Here is a 22,665-nt window from a genome sequence, read left to right as displayed (position 1 = left end):
AAATTATACAGAAAAGATCCTTAAACGTTTTAATATGGACAAATCAAATCCTTTAAGTACTCCAATGGTTGTTAGATCATTAAACATAGAAAAGGATCCATTCCGTCCATGTGAAGATGATGAAGATATTCTTGGTCCAGAAGTACCATATTTAAGTGCTATCGGTGCCCTTATGTATCTTACAAATTGTACAAGGCCTGATATATCTTTTGCCGTAAATTTATTGGCAAGATTTAGCACATATCCAACAAAGAGACACTGGAACGGAATTAAACATATATTCCGTTATCTACGAGGAACGACAGACTTGTGACTTTTGTATTCAAAAGATGCTAATCCAAGTATAATTGGTTATGCCGATGCTGGATACTTATCTGATCCACACAAGGCACGTTCCCAAACTGGATATGTATTTACTCGTGGAGGCACTGCAATTTCTTGGCGTTCACAGAAACAAACGCTCGTAACAACTTCATCAAATCATTCCGAGATTATCGCACTACATTAAGCAAGCCGTGAATGTGTGTGGTTAAAATCAATGACCCAACATATCCAAATTTCATGCGGATTATCATTCGACGAGAAGCATGTGATACTATATGAAGATAATGTTGCATGTGTTGCTCAAATGAAAGAAGGATACATAAAAAGCGACAGAACTAAACATATTCCTCCTAAGTTTTTCGCATTCACCAAGGAGCTTGAGAAGAATAAATATATTGATGTTCGTCACATTCAATCAAGTAAAAATTCATCAGATCTCTTCACAAAGGCACTTCCTACGACAATATTCAGAAAGCACATATATGATATTGAGATGCGCAATCTAAGTAATCTGTGAAGAATTGTTCGTGTCAACATGAGGGGGAGTTTACGTGACTGCACTCTTTTTCCCTTACTATGGTTTTTATTCCAATGGGTTTTTCCTAGTAAGATTTTTAACGAGGCAGTATAAAAACACGTAATGAAGACAATCATTATGATCATCATTACAAGGGGGAGTGTTGAAAATTAATATTTTAATATTGAATATTGAATGTTGAAAATTAGGTAAAATTAGGTGTTGAATATTGAAATTTGTGTGTGATGATGAAGGTAATGATGTAATTTATTTTTGGATTATTTGTAAAAATTTTCTATAAATAGATATCTCATTTGTGAAGAAAATTACAATTGAGTTGAGAGAAAAATATTATAAAGTGTGTAGTGTGATAATTTTGATAGTTTGAGATTTTTACTTTTTACCGTAAATTTTTACTTTTTCACAACAATAAATGATTTNTGGTATTCATCTATTGGATATAATGAACAATATTAAAATTGTGCAACCAATAAGTAACTTCTACATAACAGGTGGACACAAAGGTGAGCACAATAGTGTATAATATATCAAAACTATATATATATAGGTGGATGTTCTAAGTGGTGTATGAGTGTGTGGAGTATATAAACGATTGATTAATGATCAAGAGTTCTTTTGCAAGTTATTGTGTTAATTCGAGAGTTTACTCAGTTCCATTTAAAATCTATTTCGATAAACTTATATATTAACTATTTCATAAATTTTAGTGTATTAAATATTTTAATAACATAATGAAATATGTGAATCTTATTATAAAATTAAACTCACAACGATCTGACAAAACAAGTCATCATAAAAAGTGTAGGAGCGAACATTTGTTGTTTTACCAAAATTTATAGATTGTGGTGGTAACGGTGTAACTCAAAATTTTTAAATCGTAGAGCAGCTCAAACACCACGTTTTGATTGTCTTACTCATGAGAGACAATTATTAGACTCAACAATCTTACTCTCAATAATTGCATTTCTTGCAATCAATGAGAATCGAACCAGTGACTTTAACTCTGATGTCAATTGTACAACCAAACTTTTGTCCCTTTATCAAAATCTATAACTTGTGGAAAACGCGCTGCTCAAATATTTTAAATTATACATCAGCTCAAGAATCACGTTCTAATTGTTCTGCTTAAGAAGAACAATTATTACACCCAACAAAAAAGAAATATTGTAGTCATCTAAAAAACTATTTTTCAAATTATTATTATTATTATTTTACATAGATATTAACTTTAATCACATCCAATACATATGTAACTTTGGTAGTGAAGATAGCGTAGCCATAATAAGGTTTAGATGAAATTTTAAATTGTCGTTGGGAAAATTAAAAAAATCGCATTATCCAAATAATAATTAGAAAATACTATAAAATAAATATCATTGTTCATAGTAATTTAATTAATTAAAAATCACTTAAATAGATTGTTGTCAAAAGAGTCGTGCTTGTGTGTGTGTGTGTGTGTGTGTGTATTTTACGCGTACGTAGAAGCGTGTACACGTGTTGGACCTTTTCCAATGGTAACATTGAATTCATCCACCAATGCAATTTTTTGATTTGCCTCCTAAAAAGTCAATCGGTGCAACAGAGAGCCGAATTATATTATATTCTATAATAAAATAATAAAAATTAGATTAATATAATTGACCAGGGTTAATTGCATCAATACCTTTTATTTTTTTTAAAAAAAAAAGTTTAAAAAAATATTGAAAATTAATAGCATTTTAGATCAAACATAAAATATCCTACCAGATAGACAAATGAAAGTATAATTTATTTTATAAAAACAAAATAAAATAAATACAATTTCTCGAATAGTAGGTCTCTTGTAAGAATTTTTATATGTGAGATTTATCAATCATATCGATATTTATAATAATAAGTAATATATTAAAACAATCTACCCGAGAGGGAGCTATATGCGATAGTTGAGGTTTTAATGTTTAAAATTGTTTAATTGATGAGACCAATTGATTACAATTTTAAGTTTCTCGGCTGTGCGTTCAGTTGTCCTAACTTCTCAGCCGCATTATTGGGTTCCGTACGGATGTTTAACAAGTAAAAACAAAGGTGTAAGAGCAACCACACCCACTAACTCATCAAAAAGTCTGGATTCCACTGCCACATACTCATTATAACAACATATTTTTTTTACCCACATTCCTTTTAACATTCAAACTCATTATTTATGGGTCCCACAGTCCACTCAATCATCTTAAATTTTTTTCATATTAAATAAATATGTTTTAAATATATTTTACATTATTTAAATCATTATTCTAATTTTTAAAATCATCTTATTTTTAATAAAATAATTTTATTAATTTTAAAATATAATATTAATTTTTTTAAAAATATATTTATTAAATAAAGTAGGTGTTCGAAAGAAATAATTATGAAATTGAAATGAAACAATAACTTAGAAATAAACCACACTTATATGAAATTAAAACTAATATAAGAGAAAGTCAAAAATTTAAAAGCAAAATTAAAATAATTCAAAACATGTGGGGCCCGCGCGTCAGCGACGGTTTGTGGAAAAATATCTCAAATTAGCGACGGTATTTAAAAAACCGTCGCTAATTGTCGAATTTTTTTTAAAAAATAAACTGACAGAGGGGCGTTCAATTGTTACTCACTTAACGCCCACTCACAATGGAGAGGGGTGTTAAATGGGTGTTATAACACCTATTTAACACCCCATTGTGGGTGCCCTAATAACCATTATAGTATGAGTAGGTTTTTTTGAGACACTCTCGTATATATTTATTCGTGAGATAGATTAGTTCTGTTAATATTTACAATAAAAGTAATACTTTCGACATAAAAAATAATATTTTTTCATAAGTGACCAAAATAAAATATTGTCAAATTGACCAGTGAGATCGTCTTATAAGAATTTTTATGTTATATATGTAGTCCAACAATTTCTTGAATCCTGGAAATTTATTTTAATATTCATGATAAATACGTCATGTCATGTTTACTTACACTTTTTAATTGTAAAAATAGACTGCAAAAAATGTGTGTTTCATCAAGTGGTATTATAAAGTCACGCATTAGTGAATGAAGCACACATTAACCTACAACAATAATGTATATAATTGACATATAAATATATAATAATTAAGTACGAAAGGGGAAGGAGAAAGGGTGGCCATGTTATCTGGTAGGCGACTAAACAACCACTTTTAGCTAACTAGTAAAGTTCTGAATAAATCCATATTTTANAAAATATATGGTAAAAATAAGATAAAAAATGACTTTGTATACATATACATTATAAAATGCTTCCACATGCCAATTTTCAATACCTCATAATTTCCCTTCATTGTCAAGTCAAAATAATTACAGCACAAAGAATTTAGGTACGTAGCAGATGATGCAATGCATGGCACGTTAAAAGCTACAAAAGAAAATATATTATTGACATTTGGAAAAATAAATGAAAACATATAAAGATTTATCGCGGTATACCTATAATTTCACCATTTTATCGTATAAAAATCGGAGATTATAAAGAATTTTTTATTGCTTTTGTTCTATATTGTTATTTATCCTCCTTAGTACTCTCTCTTTAATAATGAAATTTAGGCTCAAGACACACTAAAGATTTAAATATATTAAAGATAAAATGTTACATAATCCAGAAATGACCAAAAAAAAATTCTGAAAAAATAAAAGAAAGAAAATGTTACTGTAGAGCTATTAGGCCTGATAATATTGCTACTGCTTAGAGAACTTCAAACTTCTGTAAAGAATGAATGAATCTGTACATTGGTAAAAAAGCTAGCAAGATCATCATCGTCAGCTTGAGAGAAAGCCGAGCAATGGAAGTTTATGCTCGTTTCCACTTTCGTGATCGTTGCTGATCCCAATCCACCATTCTTTATGATCAACAGTAGCAGGCAAGTTGAGATCAAGAAAGTCCCGAGTGTTCGAGGCCGGCGGCATTTGAATCACAACAGACGGATGAGTAGTGGTTTTTGGCTGATCTGGTGTCAAATGTGATCTCTTGTGCCCACCTAAAGCCTGCCCTGATGGGAAAATCTTGAAGCAAATTGGGCATTCATGCTTCTTAATTTTCAAGAATCCAACTTCTGATGCAGTTTTGGTGGCAAAAACACTGATTTTTTCGATGCTTTTAGTACTTTGTATTGGTGAATTTTCGGTTTCGAGGCTGTCGTTTTCACTTCTTGGAGCGCAGCGGCCTTTGAACTTTTTGTGGCTTGCTCTGTGACCCCCTAGAGCTTGGTACGAAGGGAAGGCTCTTTGGCAAATCGTGCATAAAAATTTGCTGGTTTTCTCAAAATCATGGGAATCAGAAGGGCTGTATGCAAATGGGGATTTGTAGCTTTCAACTGGCAAACTAACTTCAGAATCATTTGAATCAATGCACTTTCTCTTGCTCGACTCAGCCTTGTTGAATTTTAGCCCTTCAAACTGATCCAATCCACTTTTCTGGATCAGATTCCTCGGCGAGTTAACTTCAGATTCTCGATCAAGATTTTTCTTCTTTCTCGTGTTCTTGAGCTTATCTTTCGATTTCTTGAACTTCGACTCACTACAAAACGACCCCTTGCCCGAAATTTTACCGAATTTATTAGCTTCTGAAAAATCCAAACTATTATAAGAGGAACCAGAAGAATTCATGTCAACCCAATTTCCAGTATCCCTCGAAAGCATGATCAAACTCAAAGCAACCTCTTCTTGCTCTTGCTGATCAATCTCAGAAACACAAGGCGAAAAATTCGCTAAAGATGATGAATTTGTCGTAGATGTGTACCTTTTCATTCTGTTTGACCTCTTCTTCTTGCAAAATGGAGCTGCTGATTCATTGTCAGATTGGCTATCCCAAGAATCATCTTCCGAACTATTCGCAATCTTTCTATTCACAGAGTGGGATTTCATATGGCCAAACAAAGCCTTCCAAGACTGGAAACTTTTGCCACATTCTTTACATATTTTTTCTTGAAGCAAAGTATCTTCTTCACTTGGCTTTGATAATTTTCTTGTCTTCTTTGGCTTCTCCCTTGGGCCATAACTACTCGGACTCCCGAATTCCGAAAGTTTGTCAAATTTAGCATTGTTTCTGCCATCGGAGAGAAGTGGAGGTATGTTTTCTTGAAACTTATGATCTCGATCAGATGAAATATTGATCAAATGAGACCTCATGTGGCCACCCAAAGATCTCCCACAGGAGAAGCTCTTGCTGCAGAATTTGCAGATATGCACCTTCCGTTCTTGAATTCCCTCCATAGAGTTTCGATTTTAGAGAAACTCAAGAAACACAGATCAGAAGCAGATCAACAAATGTTCAACTTTTGGCTTATTAAAACCAGAAGAAACGGCACAAAATCAAGGAACTAGAATATTATAAGCTCAAACTCGAAGTGGGATCACTCACAGGTTTCTTGAATCTAGAACCGGTGGAGAAGAAGGGAGTAGAATATAAGATCCGATAAACAAGAAATGTGTAAACGCAAAATTAAAAACTAGAGAAATGAAAAAAGAAAGGCAAGCTAGTTAGCCACTAAGGGAAGACCCCCTCTTTGTTTCTCTCTATTTTTAAGCTACTTTTACTAGTTGCAGAAGAAGTAGTAGCTATAGGGTAGTTGAAAGTTGAAGAAATTATCAATTTTGAAGGCAGAGTCGGTTACCTTTGTTGCTTATGATGGCAAAATATTTACATACATACATACACACACACACACACACATATATATATATATATAATTATAATGTTAAGAGGATTTTGAATTAAAAAAATTTATTCAAAGATGAGCCTAAAAATTAATGTAAAAATACTTAATATATTTATAGCATCACTCTATATATATAAATATATATGTATAGTAATTGAAATGGGTTCGTGTGGGAGGAGAAATCCATGCATGAAAGCAAAGATAAAAAGAGGTAAATAAAGCAAATACAGATAGCAGCACGTGTACTCCAATTGAGAATCCTACGCCAACCCAATCCCGGATTTAAGAAATATTCAACTTTTTTTTTTTGAAGTAACATATTCAAATTTTCAAGAAACTAAAAGTTAACTGATAAAAAACGATTCTTTCCTTTGTCTCTTGCTATTGGAGAAGCCTGCATTGCCAAACGAAAGAGGGGATTTGGTGGTCTGGTATATCATCCAAGAGGCAACTTGGGGTTATATATTTTTTTTATATAAAAAAATTGGGTGGCAAAATATAAATATTTTTTAATTTAAATAAATATGTTTAAAACATTATATTTTTTACATTGGTGTTTTATTAAAAAAAAATTTGGATACATAATAAAAAGAGATGGGATAAAAAAAAAAAGAGTTGGTATCTTGTGAGACGGTCTCACGAATTTTTATCTGTGAGACGAGTCAACCCTACCGATATTCACAATAAAAAGTAATAAATTTTCATGCATTACCCAAATAAGATATATGTCTTAAAAAATATGACCCGTGAGACCGTCTCACACAAGTTTTTGTAAATAAAAAGATATCGGGTGAGGCCAATTAGGCCAAAAGTCCGGTCTCAACCCACATACATTTCAATTCAAAGTAAAACTTTTTTTTTCATTAAAAAAAAAACAAAACTTTTTAAATTTTTTTATATATATTCCTACTTTTAACACTATCATTAATTTTTTATATATTTGTGTGTATGATATCAAAATCAAAGTGAGATGAAGTCTCGTGCTCGATATCTAATTATAACAAATTTCTCTTCGGTTCAAAAACTAAAAATCAATTAACATAAAAAAAATAAAATAAAAAAAAATCAACCAAGATTAAATATTTAATCAACCCTTAGTTGAAGGCTCTTGTGAGTGCCTTGATTCCACTCTTTGTCGTCGTTATACTTTTTGACCTTTTGGCTCTATTCATTATAGTATTTTCAGTTTATTTATTTATTAAATTAAATAAAAGATTCAAAAAGTATGAGCGGGGCCCACCTCAACATATCCATCTTCTTCTTGCTTTCGATTAACCTTCTATTTTTTAGAATGTCGATTTCATGAATTTTTATATGTGAGACGGGTCAATTCTATCGATACTCACAATAAAAAATAATATTTTTAGCATAAAAAGTAATACTTTTTCATGGATAACCAAAATAAAAGATTTGTCTCACAAAATACGACTCATGAGACCGTCTCCCACAAGTTTTTGCCTCCATTTTTTCCCCAACAACTAAACATAGGAACATCCATTGTAATTTTTATTATATTTACTTACATTCCATCTCGTACACATGTTACGTGTTTGTATGATTATATATATGATTTTATAATTAAGACGTAAAATAAGGATGATAAGTTAAATCAAATTTATTGCATTAAATTACATCGCAACAATTAATTTTATGCTCGAAAGATTTGAATAACTCCGTTCTTAGTAATATACCGTAAAATCTTCCAAATATTATCTCTGTTGAAAAATAATATTTAAAAATGTGTGTGTTGAATATTTGAATGTTGAAAATTAGGTAAAATTAGGTGTTGAATATTGAAATTTGTGTGTGATGATGAAGGTAATGATGTAATTTATTTTTGGATTATTTGTAAAAATTTTCTATAAATAGATCTCTCATTTGTGAAGAAAATCACAATTGAGTTGAGAGAAAAATATTATAAAGTGTGTAGTGTGATAATTTTGAGAGTTTGAGATTTTTACTTTTTACCGTAAATTTTTACTTTTTCACAACACGTTATCAGCACGAAGATCTAAAAGTCCTCCATATTTTTCCAAGCTCCAAAACAGAAGAAAAAGGTAACAAAAGTAATAATATTTATTTTATTGTTTATTTATTTATTGTTTACATATTTACTATATAATATAATGTTATTATAAATAATAAAAATAAATTTTTCAAAAAACTTGTTATAAATCCTGGGAGGATGTTAAGACGACATCCCACACTCCCGGTAAGGGATACGACAAGTATAAAAGCCTATAAGATTTTTAAACAAAATATCTTATGACACCTCATTATAATATTGTGATATGATATACATAATTATTTAAAACATTACTAATATTATATACACCATATTATTACCATAAAATTATACAAATACATACATTTATTTTCTTGTACACCAACGGTCATAAACGGTAACAAAACGGCTAGTTTTTGCCCTATAAATATGATCTCACAAACACATTCAATCACTCCAACTTTCTCTTCTTCTCTAAAATTATTCTTCATCAAATTTTTGAAGAAAAAAGAAGATGGCTTTCACAAAGTTATTTTTAATTATTTTGGTTATAATACTCACGAATCTTGTACTTATCGGAGAATATCCTCCTCATGTGTTTTCTTTATTTTTACGAATGCTTGTATTTGTTGTTTATCCATTACTTTGTATTGCAATATTCATTAACTAATAAAATGCATCATAATTTTTTTTAGTACCACCATGTCAAACTTGACAAAGCTCGAATTTGTTGCACTCGACATTACGGGGAAAAATTATATGCCATGGACTCTCGATGTAGAAATGCATCTTGAGTCATTGGGTCTAAGCGAGACCATTAAAGAAAATGGTATATCTTCATCACAAGAAAAAGCAAAAGCTATAATATTTTTGCGTCGACATCTCGATGAAGGTTTAAAATGTGAATATCTCATCGAAAAAGATCTCATGGCTCTGTGGAAAGGATTGAAAGAAAGATTTGAACATATAAGGGAAGTTATACTTCCGACCGCCCGTGATGAATGGAATATGTTAAGATTCCAAGATTTTAAGAAAGTCAGTGATTACAATTCAGCGATGTATCGAATAATCTCGCAGCTAAAATTTTGTGGACATGAGGTCACAGAATCGGAAATGCTTGAAAAAACATTTTCCACGTTTCACGCATCAAATATAACTTTACAGCAACAATATAGAGTGCGTGGATTTGCGAGATATTCTGAGCTCATCGCCTGTCTTCTTGTGGCGGAAAAAAACAACGAGCTACTAATGAGAAATCATCAGTCCCGACCCACTGGATCATCAGCATTTCCAGAAGTAAATGCTGTAAGTAAAAATGAATTTAAACCTGGAAACCAAAATCAAATTCAAAGACAAGGTTTTGGTCGAGGTCGAGGTCGTGGTCGTGGACGTGGACGTGGACTTGGTCGTGGTCGTGGTCGAGGCCGTGGTTTTGAAAACAATAGAGATAGTTATTTTTATAACTCATCTCAAAAGGGCGTCACGAACCACCCACAGAAAAGGCATCATGAGAACATGAGTGTTAATGAAAATCACTCGAAAAGATTTGAAAGTTCTTGTTTCAGATGCGGCACTCCAGGACATTGGTCTCGTATTTGTCGAGCTCCTGAGCACCTTTGCAAGCTCTATAAAGAATCGATAAAGGGGAAAGAAAAAGAGACCAACTTCACTGAGCGAAGTGACCGTTTGAATGATTCAACTCATTTTGATGCTGCTGATTTTATGAGTGATTTCTCTGGAAATGTTCAATATGTTAGTGTGATAGAAATGAACAATATTGATGCTGCAGATTTTCTCAATGATTTCTCTGAAAATGAACAATATAGTGGTAGAGTATAAATGTACAATAATTTATTTTTCACGTATTTATATGATAATGTTTTATTGTACAATTATGATATGTGTTATATTTACATATGTATTGTCATTAATTTTTTTTTTCATTGCATATTTTTTGAAGTTCAAATATGGAAAATGCTATGAGCAAAGCTGAAGTTTGCATGCCCGATAGTGGCACAACGCACACTATCCTCCGAGATAAAAGATATTTCTTGGAACTAAAAGCAACAAAAACAACGGTGGATACAATATCAGGTCCTGTAGACTTGATTAAAGGATGTGGTAAATCACAATTTTTGTTACCTAATGGTACAAAATTTTTGATCAATGATGCTTTATATTCACCACAATCGAAAAGAAATTTGTTGAGTTTTAATGATATATATTCCCATGGGTATGATACTCAAACAATGAATGAAGGGAATGAGAAATATATGTGTCTTACCACATATAAATCAGGAAAGAAATATGTGATTGAAAAACTACCAATGCTCCCTACTGGATTGCATTATACACATATACGTCCCATTGAATCAAACATGGTAATTGATAATTCTTCAATATTAACCAATTGGCATGATCGATTAGGACATCCTGGTTCAACAATGATGCGAAGAATTATAGAAAATACACATGGTCATCCATTGAAAGACCAGAAGATCTTTCAGAATAATAAGTTTCAATGTAAAGCATGTTCTCTTGGAAAACTTATTATAAGACCATCACCAGCCAAAATCCAAACTGAATCACCAATGTTTCTTGAACGTATTCAGGGTGATATTTGTGGACCAATCCATCCACCATGTGGACCATTCAGATACTTTATGGTATTGATTGATGCCTCCAGCAGATGGTCACATGTATGTTTATTGTCAACTCGAAATGTTGCATTTGCAAGATTACTTGCTCAAATAATAAAATTGAGGAATCAATTTCCCGATTATACAATCAAGAAAATTAGACTTGATAATGCTGGTGAATTTACTTCCCAGACTTTCAATGATTATTGTATGTCTATGGGAATCATTGTTGAGCATCCTGTTGCTCATGTACATACTCAAAATGGATTGGCTGAATCATTGATTAAACGTCTGCAAATGATTGCTAGACCAATGATTATGAAAACAAAGCTCCCTATTTCTATATGGGGACATGCAATTTTACATGCTGCTTCATTAATTCGCATCAGACCAAGTGCATATCATAAATACTCCCCATTGCAGCTTGCATTTGGTAAAGAACCAGACATTTCTCATCTGAGAATTTTTGGATGTATGGTGTATGTGCCTATTGCACCACCTCAACGAAAGAAAATGGGACCTCAAAGAAAGATTGGAATTTATATTGGTTATGATAGTCCATCGATCATTCGATATCTTGAACCACAGACAGGCGACGTGTTCACAGCACGTTTTGCTGATTGTCATTTTAATGAGGAAATCTTCCCAATGTTAGGGGGAGAACAGAAACATACCGAAAAAGAAATTACATGGTATGTATCATCATTGTTACATCTGGATCCAAGAACAAAACAATGTGAAAAAGATGTACAGCAAATTGTGCACTTGCAAAGAATAGCAAATCAAATACCAGATGCATTTGCAGACACAAAAGGGGTAACTAAATCATATATACATGCTGCAAATGCCCCTGCTCGAATTGAAATTCCGAAGAAACAAATTGAAGATAGTCATGATGTCATTAAACGCCTGAAGCGTGGAAGGCCAGTTGGTTCCAAGGATAAAAATCCTCGAAAAAGAAAATTCATAGAGAAACACAATGATCACAAAATAGAGAATGATGTTCCTGAAGAAACACATAATGATCACAAAATAGAGAATGATGTTCCTGAAGAAACACATGATGATGAAAATGTTTTGTCAGAACCACAAACTGACGAGAATCATGAAATCTCTATCAATTATATTAATACTGGAAAAATATGGAACCGAAAAGATATAGAAGAAATTGATGATATATTTTCTTATAATGTGGCAATCGACATCATAAATGATAATGAAGATCATGAACCAAAATCTTTTGGTGAATGTAAAAATCGGCAGGATTGGATAAAATGGAAAGATGCCATCCAGGTTGAATTGGATTCGCTAAATAAACGTAATGTTTTTGGACCTATAGTCCTTACACCTGAAGGTGTAAAACCTGTTGGATACAAATGGGTTTTTATTCGAAAGCGAAATGAGAAAAATGAAATAGTAAGATATAAAGCTCGACTTGTTGCACAAGGTTTTTCTCAAAGGCCTGGAATTGATTATGAAGAAACGTATTCTCCTGTGATGGATGCAATTACGTTTCGGTATTTGATTAGCTTGGCAGTATCTGAAAATTTAGAAATGCGTCTTATGGATGTTGTTACAGCCTACTTATATGGATCACTTGATAGTAATATATATATGAAAATCCCTGAAGGATTTAAGATGCCTGAAGCACAAAGTTCAAAACCCAGAGAATGTTATTTTGTGAAATTACAAAGATCATTATATGTGTTAAAGCAATCCGGCCGAATGTGGTATAATCGGCTAAGTGATCACTTGATGAAAAAGGGATATGTAAATAATTCAATATGCCCTTGTGTTTTCATTAAGAAAACAACATCCGAATGCGTAATTATTGGTGTATATGTTGATGATTTAAACATCATTGGAACGAATAAAGAAATTCAAGAAGTTGTTTTATACTTGAAGGAAGAATTTGAAATGAATGATTTTGGAAAAACTAAGTATTGTCTGGGTTTACAAATAGAACAAAAAGAATGTGGAATATTTGTTCACCAGACAAATTATACAGAAAAGATCCTTAAACGTTTTAATATGGATAAATCAAATCCTCTAAATACTCCAATGGTTGTTAGATCATTAAACATAGAAAATGATCCATTCCGTCCATGTGAAGATGATGAAGATATTCTTGGTCCAGAAGTACCACATTTAAGTGCTATCGGTGCCCTTATGTATCTTACAAATTGTACAAGGCCTGATATATCTTTTGCCGTAAATTTATTTGCAAGATTTAGCACATATTCAACAAAGAGACACTGGAACGGAATTAAACATATATTCAGTTATCTACGAGAAACGACAGACTTGTGACTTTTGTATTCAAAAGATGCTAATCCAAGTATAATTGGTTATGCCGATGCTGGATACTTATCTGATTCACACAAGGCACATTCCCAAATTGGATATGTATTTACTCGTGGAGGCACTGCAATTTCTTGGCGTTCACAGAAACAAACGCTCGTGACAACTTCATCAAATCATGCCGAGATTATGGCACTACATGAAGTAAGCCGTGAATGTGTGTGGTTAAAATCAATGACCCAACATATCCAAATCTCATGCGGATTATCATTCGACGAGAAGCCTGTGATACTATATGAAGATAATGCTGCATGTGTTGCTCAAATGAAAGAAGGATACATAAAAAGCGACAGAACTAAACATATTCCTCCTAAGTTCTTCGCATTCACCAAAGAGCTTGAGAAGAATAAATGTATTGATGTTCGTCACATTCAATCAAGTGAAAACTCATCAGATCTCTTCACAAAGGCACTTCCTACGACAATATTCAGAAAGCACATATATAATATTGGGATGCGCAATCTACGAAATTTGTGAAGAATTGTTCGTGTCAACATGAGGGGGAGTTTACGTGACTGCACTCTTTTTCCCTTACTATGATTTTTATCCCAATGGGTTTTTCCTAGTAAGGTTTTTAACGAGGCAGTATAAAAACACGTAATGAAGACAATCATTATGATCATCATTACAAGGGGGGAGTGTTGAAAAATAATATTTAAAAATGTGTGTATTGAATATTTGAATGTTGAAAATTAGGTAAAATTAGGTGTTGAATTTTGAAATTTGTGTGTGATGATGAAGGTAATGATGTAATTTATTTTTGGATTATTTGTAAAAATTTTCTATAAATAGATCTCTCATTTGTGAAGAAAATCACAATTGAGTTGAGAGAAAAATATTATAAAGTGTGTAGTGTGATAATTTTGAGAGTTTGAGATTTTTACTTTTTACCATAAATTTTTACTTTTTCACAACAATCTCATGAGTTTTCAAAAAACATAAAAGGATTTTTAAATAATTTATAGAGTCTATTTATTGACCATAACTTATTAACCAAATATCTTACAAAGCAATCTAATAACTTATAAATACTAACATATTATTTTTAAATTGACCAAAACTTATGTGAGACGGTCTCATGGGTCGTATTTTATGAGACAAATCTCTTATTTGGGTCATCTATGAAAAAATATTACTTTTTATGCTAAGAGTATTACTTTTTATTGTGAATATCGGTAGGGTTGACCTGTCTCACATATAAAAATTCGTGAGACCGTCTCACAATATACATACTCTTTTAAATTAACCTCTCCACGTTTAATATGAGATTATGAGTTGATTTTGAATATGTATTGTTTGATTCTTATTATATGTCTTTTTTTTTTAAAAAAATTAAATAAACTATAAATAATGGTAATGTTTTGATTATTTCGTATAAGATCTAGAATATCATAAAAAATAAATTTAGCACGAACTTACTAATCGCAAAGAACTTATACCAAACAACCTCTAATTGAGCCTAACAACGACAACCTCGTAACTTTTTTCCGATCCCAGCCGACGAAGCTCCCGGCCCGAACATTTTAAATTTATTGTTTTTGTTATTAACATTTTATTAAGATTTTTAATAATAAATCTAATTCGATTAAATCAGGGCACATTAGGACGTAGTTGGAGAGCAACTACCGGGGAATATCTCACACGATGCGATATGATAATGAGATACATTAATTGTTTACATGTTTGTGTGTGTGATTTAAAAGTACATAATTAAAATAAATTTAATTGACCTCAACTCGATCATTAAAAACCTCCTTACAATTTTTTCTGTATTTATTTCTTTTTTTATGATTGTATTATTTTGATTTCATGGAGTGTTAAGGAAGAAATTCTACTTATTTTAAAGTGATTTTTCTTAAAATTATAAAGAAGAAAGTTAGAAATAAAAATATGTGGTGTTTGAAAATAAAAATTCAAAGTTAATATAAGTTGAAGTTTCGAGAAAAAAAATATTTTCGAGCTTAATTTTTAGTAAAATGACAACACTATTCTTATTGTATGTAGCATTTATCTCGGTCAGTTATCTAAATTTTGGTACGGACATTGTCAACAATGTATTTATATAATTATTATTGTATTTTGAATATTTTGTATCAAAAATTATTTATCTTGTTGTAATATTAATGCTTGAAAATTTATATAATATTAATAAAATTTTAAAAAATGACAAAATTTGTAAATATGCACAAAATAACTAATTAAAATGGAAATGAAAATTATAAAAAATACAAATTTTTTTTAAAATAAATGTTTGTAATAAAATATAATTTGAATTTTATAATGCCATTTCAAACTCTTGAAAATTGATATATAAATAAAATTTTATATTTTTAAAAATCTTCAAAATTTTTTTAAAAATTGAGATCAATTATGAAATATGATAAGTTTTTCAAGGATAAAAATATCAAATCATAATTTTAAACTATTAGCAAAATAGTTGAAGAAATAAAGTATCTCAATTTTACTTCTAGATATTTAAAATAATAGTAAATAACACAAGATATATGAAACGAACATCGTGAAATCCAAATAATAATCATATTTGTTAGTTCAATCGGCCACCTAATATAATAAATCCTAGCTTAGAAACATAAAACTAATGAAGATTTATTCGATACTACTTTTAGGATATTGACTTATTATTTAAAAGAAATATTTTACGAGATCATTCATTCATGAGGCCCATAAATTTTTTCCGCAAACCTCTTATGTGAAATACTTACAGTTCCGTTGATGCTCACTTAGAACAATACCCGAAAATAAAAATACCCCGAGAATAGCATCAAGCAAACCCTCTTTACACTCGGAGTATGTCTCTTGTGAGACGGTCTCACGAATCTTTATCTGTGAGACGGGTGAACCTACTGATATTTACAATAAAAAGTAATACTATTTTATGAATGACCCAAATAAGAAGTCTGTCTCACAAAATACAACCCGTGAGACCGTATCTGAAAAATTTTGCTTTAACCAATATGCTTTGAGCTTTATTGAGCCACTCCTTAGGTATGCCAATACGAGTCATTAGGGCCGGTGCCTATAATTGACTGCTATTTATTTGGAGTATTACCATATTTAAAACTTTTCTAAATTTAGTCTAAAATATTGATTTTGTATTGAATTTTTTTTTATCCTTTAATTACTGTTTTTATGTTCTGTGAATGTGACCAATTTTTATCATATTTTATATATCTATATTTGGTAAACAAATGGATTTGGTTTTTTTTTTTAAAACAATCTATAACTATACACCTAATACACTACTATTAATAAGTCAAAAATGGAATACTAATTACTAGAGTCCTCGACCTGTCACAATACTGACCACTAAACATCAACCATAATTCTGGTAGGAATAATGTCATGAAATATAAATGACAAAAACTCGTGTGAGACGATCTCACATGTCATATTTTGTGAGACTGATATTTTATTTGGGTCATCCATGAAAAAATATTACTTTTTATGCTAATAGTATTACTTTTTTATTGTGAATATCGGTAGGGTTGACCCGTCTCACAGATAAAGATTCGTGAGACCGTCTCATAAGAAACCTACTCAATATAAAAAGCCAAAATCTTATTTTCTAGAATTCAGATAGAAGATTGATTTGAGATATAGATTAAAATAATATTAATATTAATTGAATTTGAAATTTATTGATTTTGATTCAATCAATTTAGATTTATAATCTCATTAGCTATAATATATTAAATTGTAATTGGATTGATCAAATTCATCTGACTTACTTGAATGTACAAAATTAAAGTGAATTTCATATCAACTTCATATTGTTACGTAAGTTTAATAATAATTTACTTAATATAAATATCATTTGAAATACATTCTTCATTATGTTTCATCAAATCGAACCTTTCTATTCGAATTAAATCTATAGATCCAAATGCACTCTTAAATTAAACATATCGAAATTTAATATTAAGTCATGAATTTTATATTTATATATATTTTATATGAACTACAATTATATTATTTAATAACTAAATGTTAATTTCAAAAGCTGGAGGGGTAAAGTGAAATTTATTGTTACTGGTTTACCGAATAAACAAACGTGGAGGGAAACGGAGAGACAGAGGCATGCATTTGAAACGCTGCCGTTTCGTTGGGCTTTGTTTGTATCGCCCTCTCTCCCCCCGCTTCGTCTTTGTTGTTTTCTGTTGATTCCTCTTCAAATTTATCGCCCATTTCTCCCTACAAAAACCTTGTCATTATTCTCTTGATTTTCACCCCTCATTTGATCGAAATTTTCGCTGATTTGATCGCCGATGGCTTCTTTTAGCGTTCCATGTCCGAAGATCTCGCTTCTGTTAGCTGCTTCATCGCATTCCAGGACTGCTGGCAGCCGACATTGTACTGCGTCGTTCTCTCGATCCGATTCCAGATCAGTTATCGCTCCATTACAGGTTCATGTTATTCTTGTGGTGCTTCTTTTACTGGCGTTGGACTCAATCTACATCTTTGTAGCCCGCTTTGTTTGTGATCTTTGCTATAAATTGAATTGATGCCCGGAGCTCAGATTTTACTCGCTTGCGTTAAATCATCTCTCTTTTCGAATCGATGTTTCATGTTTGTATTTACTGAGTTCGTTGCGGATTTATCTGCCGCCTTTATCCACCCATACCATGCTTCCTTGGTTAGCTTTCTGGTAAACTTTGCATGTCATCGACACCATTTTTGTGCTGGAAAGGTTTATCGTCAGTTTCTGTTGCATTTAATGATAAAAATTTCATTTTTGGTATGAGTGTCTCTTTCTTTACATCTCTGGCTTGTTAAGTCACATGAATTTGTTCGTCTGGATGCCTTGTTGGGCTGTATCCGTGTTTGGTTTCATTAACTTTGTTACTTTCTCTAGCATAAATGAATGATGAACCTCAGGAGCATGGCTTTATATGGCAATTAGATCACATGCTATAAAACGAAGGAAAAAAAAAAGAAAGGCAATACTGAATTGCTTGTCATTTTTGGTTCGTGCTAGTTAAAAAACTTGTATGTGGTGATAAAGAATTTTCTTTATGGTTGACTTTGACAAAGAAATTAAAGGAAGACATTTGTATTTTGTTTCTGAATCTTCTGATTATTGTTACTGCAAAGCCATAACTTGAGGATACATTTGTTCCAGCAAGGGCGTAGCCATAAGCAGTCTGCAATCTTTAAAGTCTACGCTCAGCTCAATGAGGTAAGATGACACTTATATGCTACTATTTGATCTACTATTGCCTTTTTATCTTTTGTTTTTGGTTAAAAATTATTTATCTTGATATGCCTTGAGTTTGAGATAAGATTACATTACCTTATCTAGGTCGCTGTTGAGAAACCATCAAATTCTATTCCAGCACTCGAGTTAGTTTTAGCCAAAGAATCTGAAAGGCAACTTGAAGTTCCAGACGCATCATCTATTTCAGCTTTTATGAACCAAGTGTCAGATCTTGTTGAGTATGTGAAGGACATTGCATAAACATCACAACATTTTCTGATTGAGTACTGACAAATTATTTTATTTATCTGATGCGTCCAGGCTTGTAGATTCAAGAGATATCATGGAGTTGCAGCTTAAGCAGATGGATTGTGAACTCCTTATCAGGAAAAAGGAAGCATTACCACAGCCATCAGTTGCAGCTCCAATTTTTTACACATCACCTCCTACTCACCAGGCTATGCTTCCACCACCAATGCCTCATGCAAATGTTCCAGCTCTTGCTTCGTCAACTCCAGCTGCAATGCCAACACTGCCACCTGCACCAACAAAACTAAAATCAGCACATCCTCCATTCAAATGTCCAATGGCTGGAAACTTTTATCGTTCTCCTGCTCCTGGTGCACCAGCTTTTGTGAAGGTTAATACATTTTCTTTTATTGCATTTGCTTATGACTTCCCTAAAAGACCGTGCATGCTTTGAATTGTGTTTGTATGATAGAATGGTGCCTTTGTCGACGATTATCATCCTTCACTGGTTCCCAAGAATTTATCCGATCCTTCTACCAGTTAATTTCTTATCACCTCTCATATCCAGATGAGTTGCAAAGTGCAAAATTTATTATAGCTGGTAATATTTGCTTCAATTGTCTCTGCAAACTAATAAATGAAACGATAGAAAAGTGTTTAAAACTTTGAAATTGTATGCTTCTGTGAGTTGAACTTGCACTCTGTCTTATTCTTTCGCACTCAAGCCTTCAAATTTTTTATCTTTCCTTCTTGGATTCTAAGTAGGCTGCTAGATGGTGTAGCTGGGTAAAATTTACACACCACTTTCTCAGTCCACACCAACTGATAGGGGGTCATACTCTCTGTGATTTTAATTTCCGTTCTTATCATTGTTCTTCATATAGTTGCAGTAATTCAGTTCTGTAATTTCTAACTCAGAGTCTGCTTTTATAGGTTGGCGATAAGATCCAGAAAGGACAGGTTATATGCATCATTGAGGCCATGAAACTAATGAATGAGATTGAGGTGAGCTGCTCTGTTTGACTGTCTTACTTTCCGTCACATACTCAAAATTCAATATTCAAAACATGAACTCAAAGTATTATTTTCAAAATTTTCAATTAAATTATTCTCTTATGCTTCAATCAACTATGGAAAACACCGCTTTTTACCAAAAAAAAAAAAATTATCTCCACTTTTTTCATGAACCATTTCATCTTTTTCGTTCAATTATGACACAATATCACTCCACCACATATCATTTTTCTTTTTAAGTTCATGTCTAAATATCATTCTAGAAAAACTTTCAAAAGTACCAGTTTTTTGCTTCCATTTTTTTTAGTTGAAAGACCAAACACCAGCTATCTGGTTTTATATCGGTGATAGAAGTAAAAGAGCTCTACGTTCCAAGATACAAGCTCCAGAATTCTTAACAAAATAGTGTTTTCCACGACTTTGTAGATGATAGTTATAATCTTTTCTACATACAATAGGATCTAATACATTTTATGGTGCATTTTTTCGTAGGCCGACCAATCTGGCACTGTGGTCGAGATACTCGTAGAAGATGGGAAACCTGTCAGCGTGGACATGGTATGTATCCTCTATGCTCCCTGCCTTATTTCATCACTCCTATAATGCAAATTTCATCGTAGATTTTCATATTTTTCAAATTCAAGTCTTTGAGAACAAATCTCCTAAAACACAGGAAATAGAACCAAACAAATCCCAAAGTACTTTGTTTATTTGTTCACAACGTATTCCATTTCCTTTGCAGCCTTTGTTTATCATCGAGCCATGACGAACCAGGTTCAGTCCGTAGTGAAGAGCAGTCATATATGTAAGAAAGTGCGAGATCTCTTTGGCCCTTTGGGATATTTATTCCAACATTAAAATGATGGTGTTTTTAGAATAATAGGGTGTTTGTCTCATGTTGATACGTCTTATTAATTATGAATAATAAATTTTTTTTTGTTTTTTGTTTTTTGTTTTGGTGCGACAAGATAGATATTCTTTTCCCTGAAAAATTCTCATGTGATGTTGGCTTTGGTCTATTTCTATTTTTATTTTTTCGGCAGCTTTATGTCATTATTTGATGTTTGAATACAAACTTTTAAAAATGCAAAATAAAAGTTGTATGCCTGAAAAATTCATACATTTTGAAATTAAGATAAATATCTTATTTATTTGCTATATAGGTTACAGTCTCGGAGAGAGATTTTTTTTCCTACAAATTCTTTAAAACCAGTGCTGGTAACTCTGAACACCTCATTTGCTTTACTAAATACTCCAAGTTGGTGAAAGAAGATCCTCCTTCATCAATACTGTTTCTGGCAATTTCCTTCAAATGTAGCACATTTTCTTTGATAATGAGATTGGAGAGAACTTCATCCACAGTCTATTTAATCTCATTCCTTGACACAATCCCACTTTCGTTAGGCTTCAACCAAACACCAACTTTCCAAGCGTCACAGATGCAGCTTTTTGAATACATCTGATCCCCAAAATAAGGCCAACAAACCAAAGGAACCCTCATGCTTACACTCTCCATGAATGAACTCCAACCACAGTGAGTAACGAAACATGCGACCGAGGGGTGCCCTAAAACGACCTCTTGTGGTTCCCATTGAACTATTTCCCCCGATTAGCCACTCGTTTCAAGTACTTATTGTTGTAAGAAGGGTACGAGTTGTCTGTTAGACCAGACCAAGCCACCCATAGAAAGGGCCGGTTCATTATCTCGAGCCCTTTCGCCAGTTCTTCAAGTTGTTGCTGATTGAACCTCGATGTACTACCTAAACAACCGAGTTCTTAGGTTGTTTATCAAGCCATTTTAGGCAGGTTGAGTCTTCTGGGAAGAAACTTCCTGCAGATTGGCCTTTAGCTAGTAATGGACCGATGGATAAAAGATTCGGCGCTAGGTTGCAGGCCACGGGATCAAGTTCTTGGATCCAGTTGCAAAGAATCCAATCTGCATTCTTCATGTTATGAATGATACCTTTGATATGGCATGAACTATTTCTTTTCCTGTGCTTTTGGCGCCTTGAAAGTACCACGTTAACTCGGTAATGGCAATGGCTTGCATGTTCTGCAGCAAATTGATCTTCAGATCATTCTTTAATGGAGTCCCTGCAGAGGCCATAGATATAATATATATTTCCATCATTAAAAAAATTACATAATATATATAATTCAATGGGATAATATCCTTGCTTAATATAATAACTTTCTTGAATTGTACTCGTGACAATCTAAAAGATTAGTCTTCTGCCTATGATATGTAAATTTATCAATAACCTGGCATCACTTTGTTCACGCTATCGTGCAGTTTCTTCGGATCCTTCTTGTCCTCATCATGTTCTAGGCCATCCGGAATCGCCATGACCCTTCTCCCCTTGTTCCAGTCCTCTGACTCGGCCAATGCTGAAGCCTTGCGCGCATAGAGGACTCGGCCAATGCTGAAGCCTTGCGCGCATGTGTTAAATCTGTCGTAAAAAAAGTAACCATGATTCCAAATTTGGTGAGTTGGTGTGAGATTTTGATAAAGGGTGCAGCATGGCCCTGGAAAGGACAGGACACAACAAAAATGTGGCCTGTAATTTGGTAAATATTTTGGACTTTGGGATTCATCTATCTTCCTCTTGTCACCTTTATTA

At 32.4% G+C, this 22,665-nt stretch overlaps 2 protein-coding genes and 1 pseudogene across 2 annotated transcripts; 1 reads left to right on the top strand and 2 right to left on the bottom strand.

Moving 5' to 3' along the window:
* Window positions 1–4,487: 4,487 nt before the first annotated feature.
* LOC140958606 (uncharacterized) lies at window positions 4,488–6,512 on the bottom strand. The gene has a single exon (XM_073416117.1). It carries the CDS (start codon window positions 6,113–6,115, stop codon window positions 4,664–4,666), a length of 1,452 nt encoding a protein of 483 aa, XP_073272218.1. The 5' UTR covers window positions 6,116–6,512; the 3' UTR covers window positions 4,488–4,663.
* Window positions 6,513–17,657: 11,145 nt separating this feature from the next.
* LOC140959785 (biotin carboxyl carrier protein of acetyl-CoA carboxylase, chloroplastic-like) lies at window positions 17,658–21,063 on the top strand. The gene is made up of 7 exons (XM_073417799.1): window positions 17,658–17,990; window positions 18,707–18,763; window positions 18,887–19,020; window positions 19,103–19,421; window positions 19,964–20,035; window positions 20,537–20,602; window positions 20,787–21,063. The coding sequence occupies exons 1-7, from the start codon at window positions 17,853–17,855 to the stop codon at window positions 20,808–20,810; spliced, it is 810 nt and encodes a 269-aa protein (XP_073273900.1). The 5' UTR covers window positions 17,658–17,852; the 3' UTR covers window positions 20,811–21,063.
* A 173-nt stretch (window positions 21,064–21,236) lies between these two features.
* Window positions 21,237–22,391, bottom strand: LOC140959370 (UDP-glycosyltransferase 83A1-like; annotated as a pseudogene).
* Between the last annotated feature and the right edge of the window lie 274 nt (window positions 22,392–22,665).

This window comes from Primulina huaijiensis, chromosome 15 (assembly GCF_012295235.1).
Source record: "Primulina huaijiensis isolate GDHJ02 chromosome 15, ASM1229523v2, whole genome shotgun sequence".
In the NCBI taxonomy this organism is placed as follows: Eukaryota; Viridiplantae; Streptophyta; class Magnoliopsida; order Lamiales; family Gesneriaceae; genus Primulina; species Primulina huaijiensis.
Note: the sequence above shows the minus strand (reverse complement) of the source record. Positions and strands in the feature narration are given on the sequence as shown.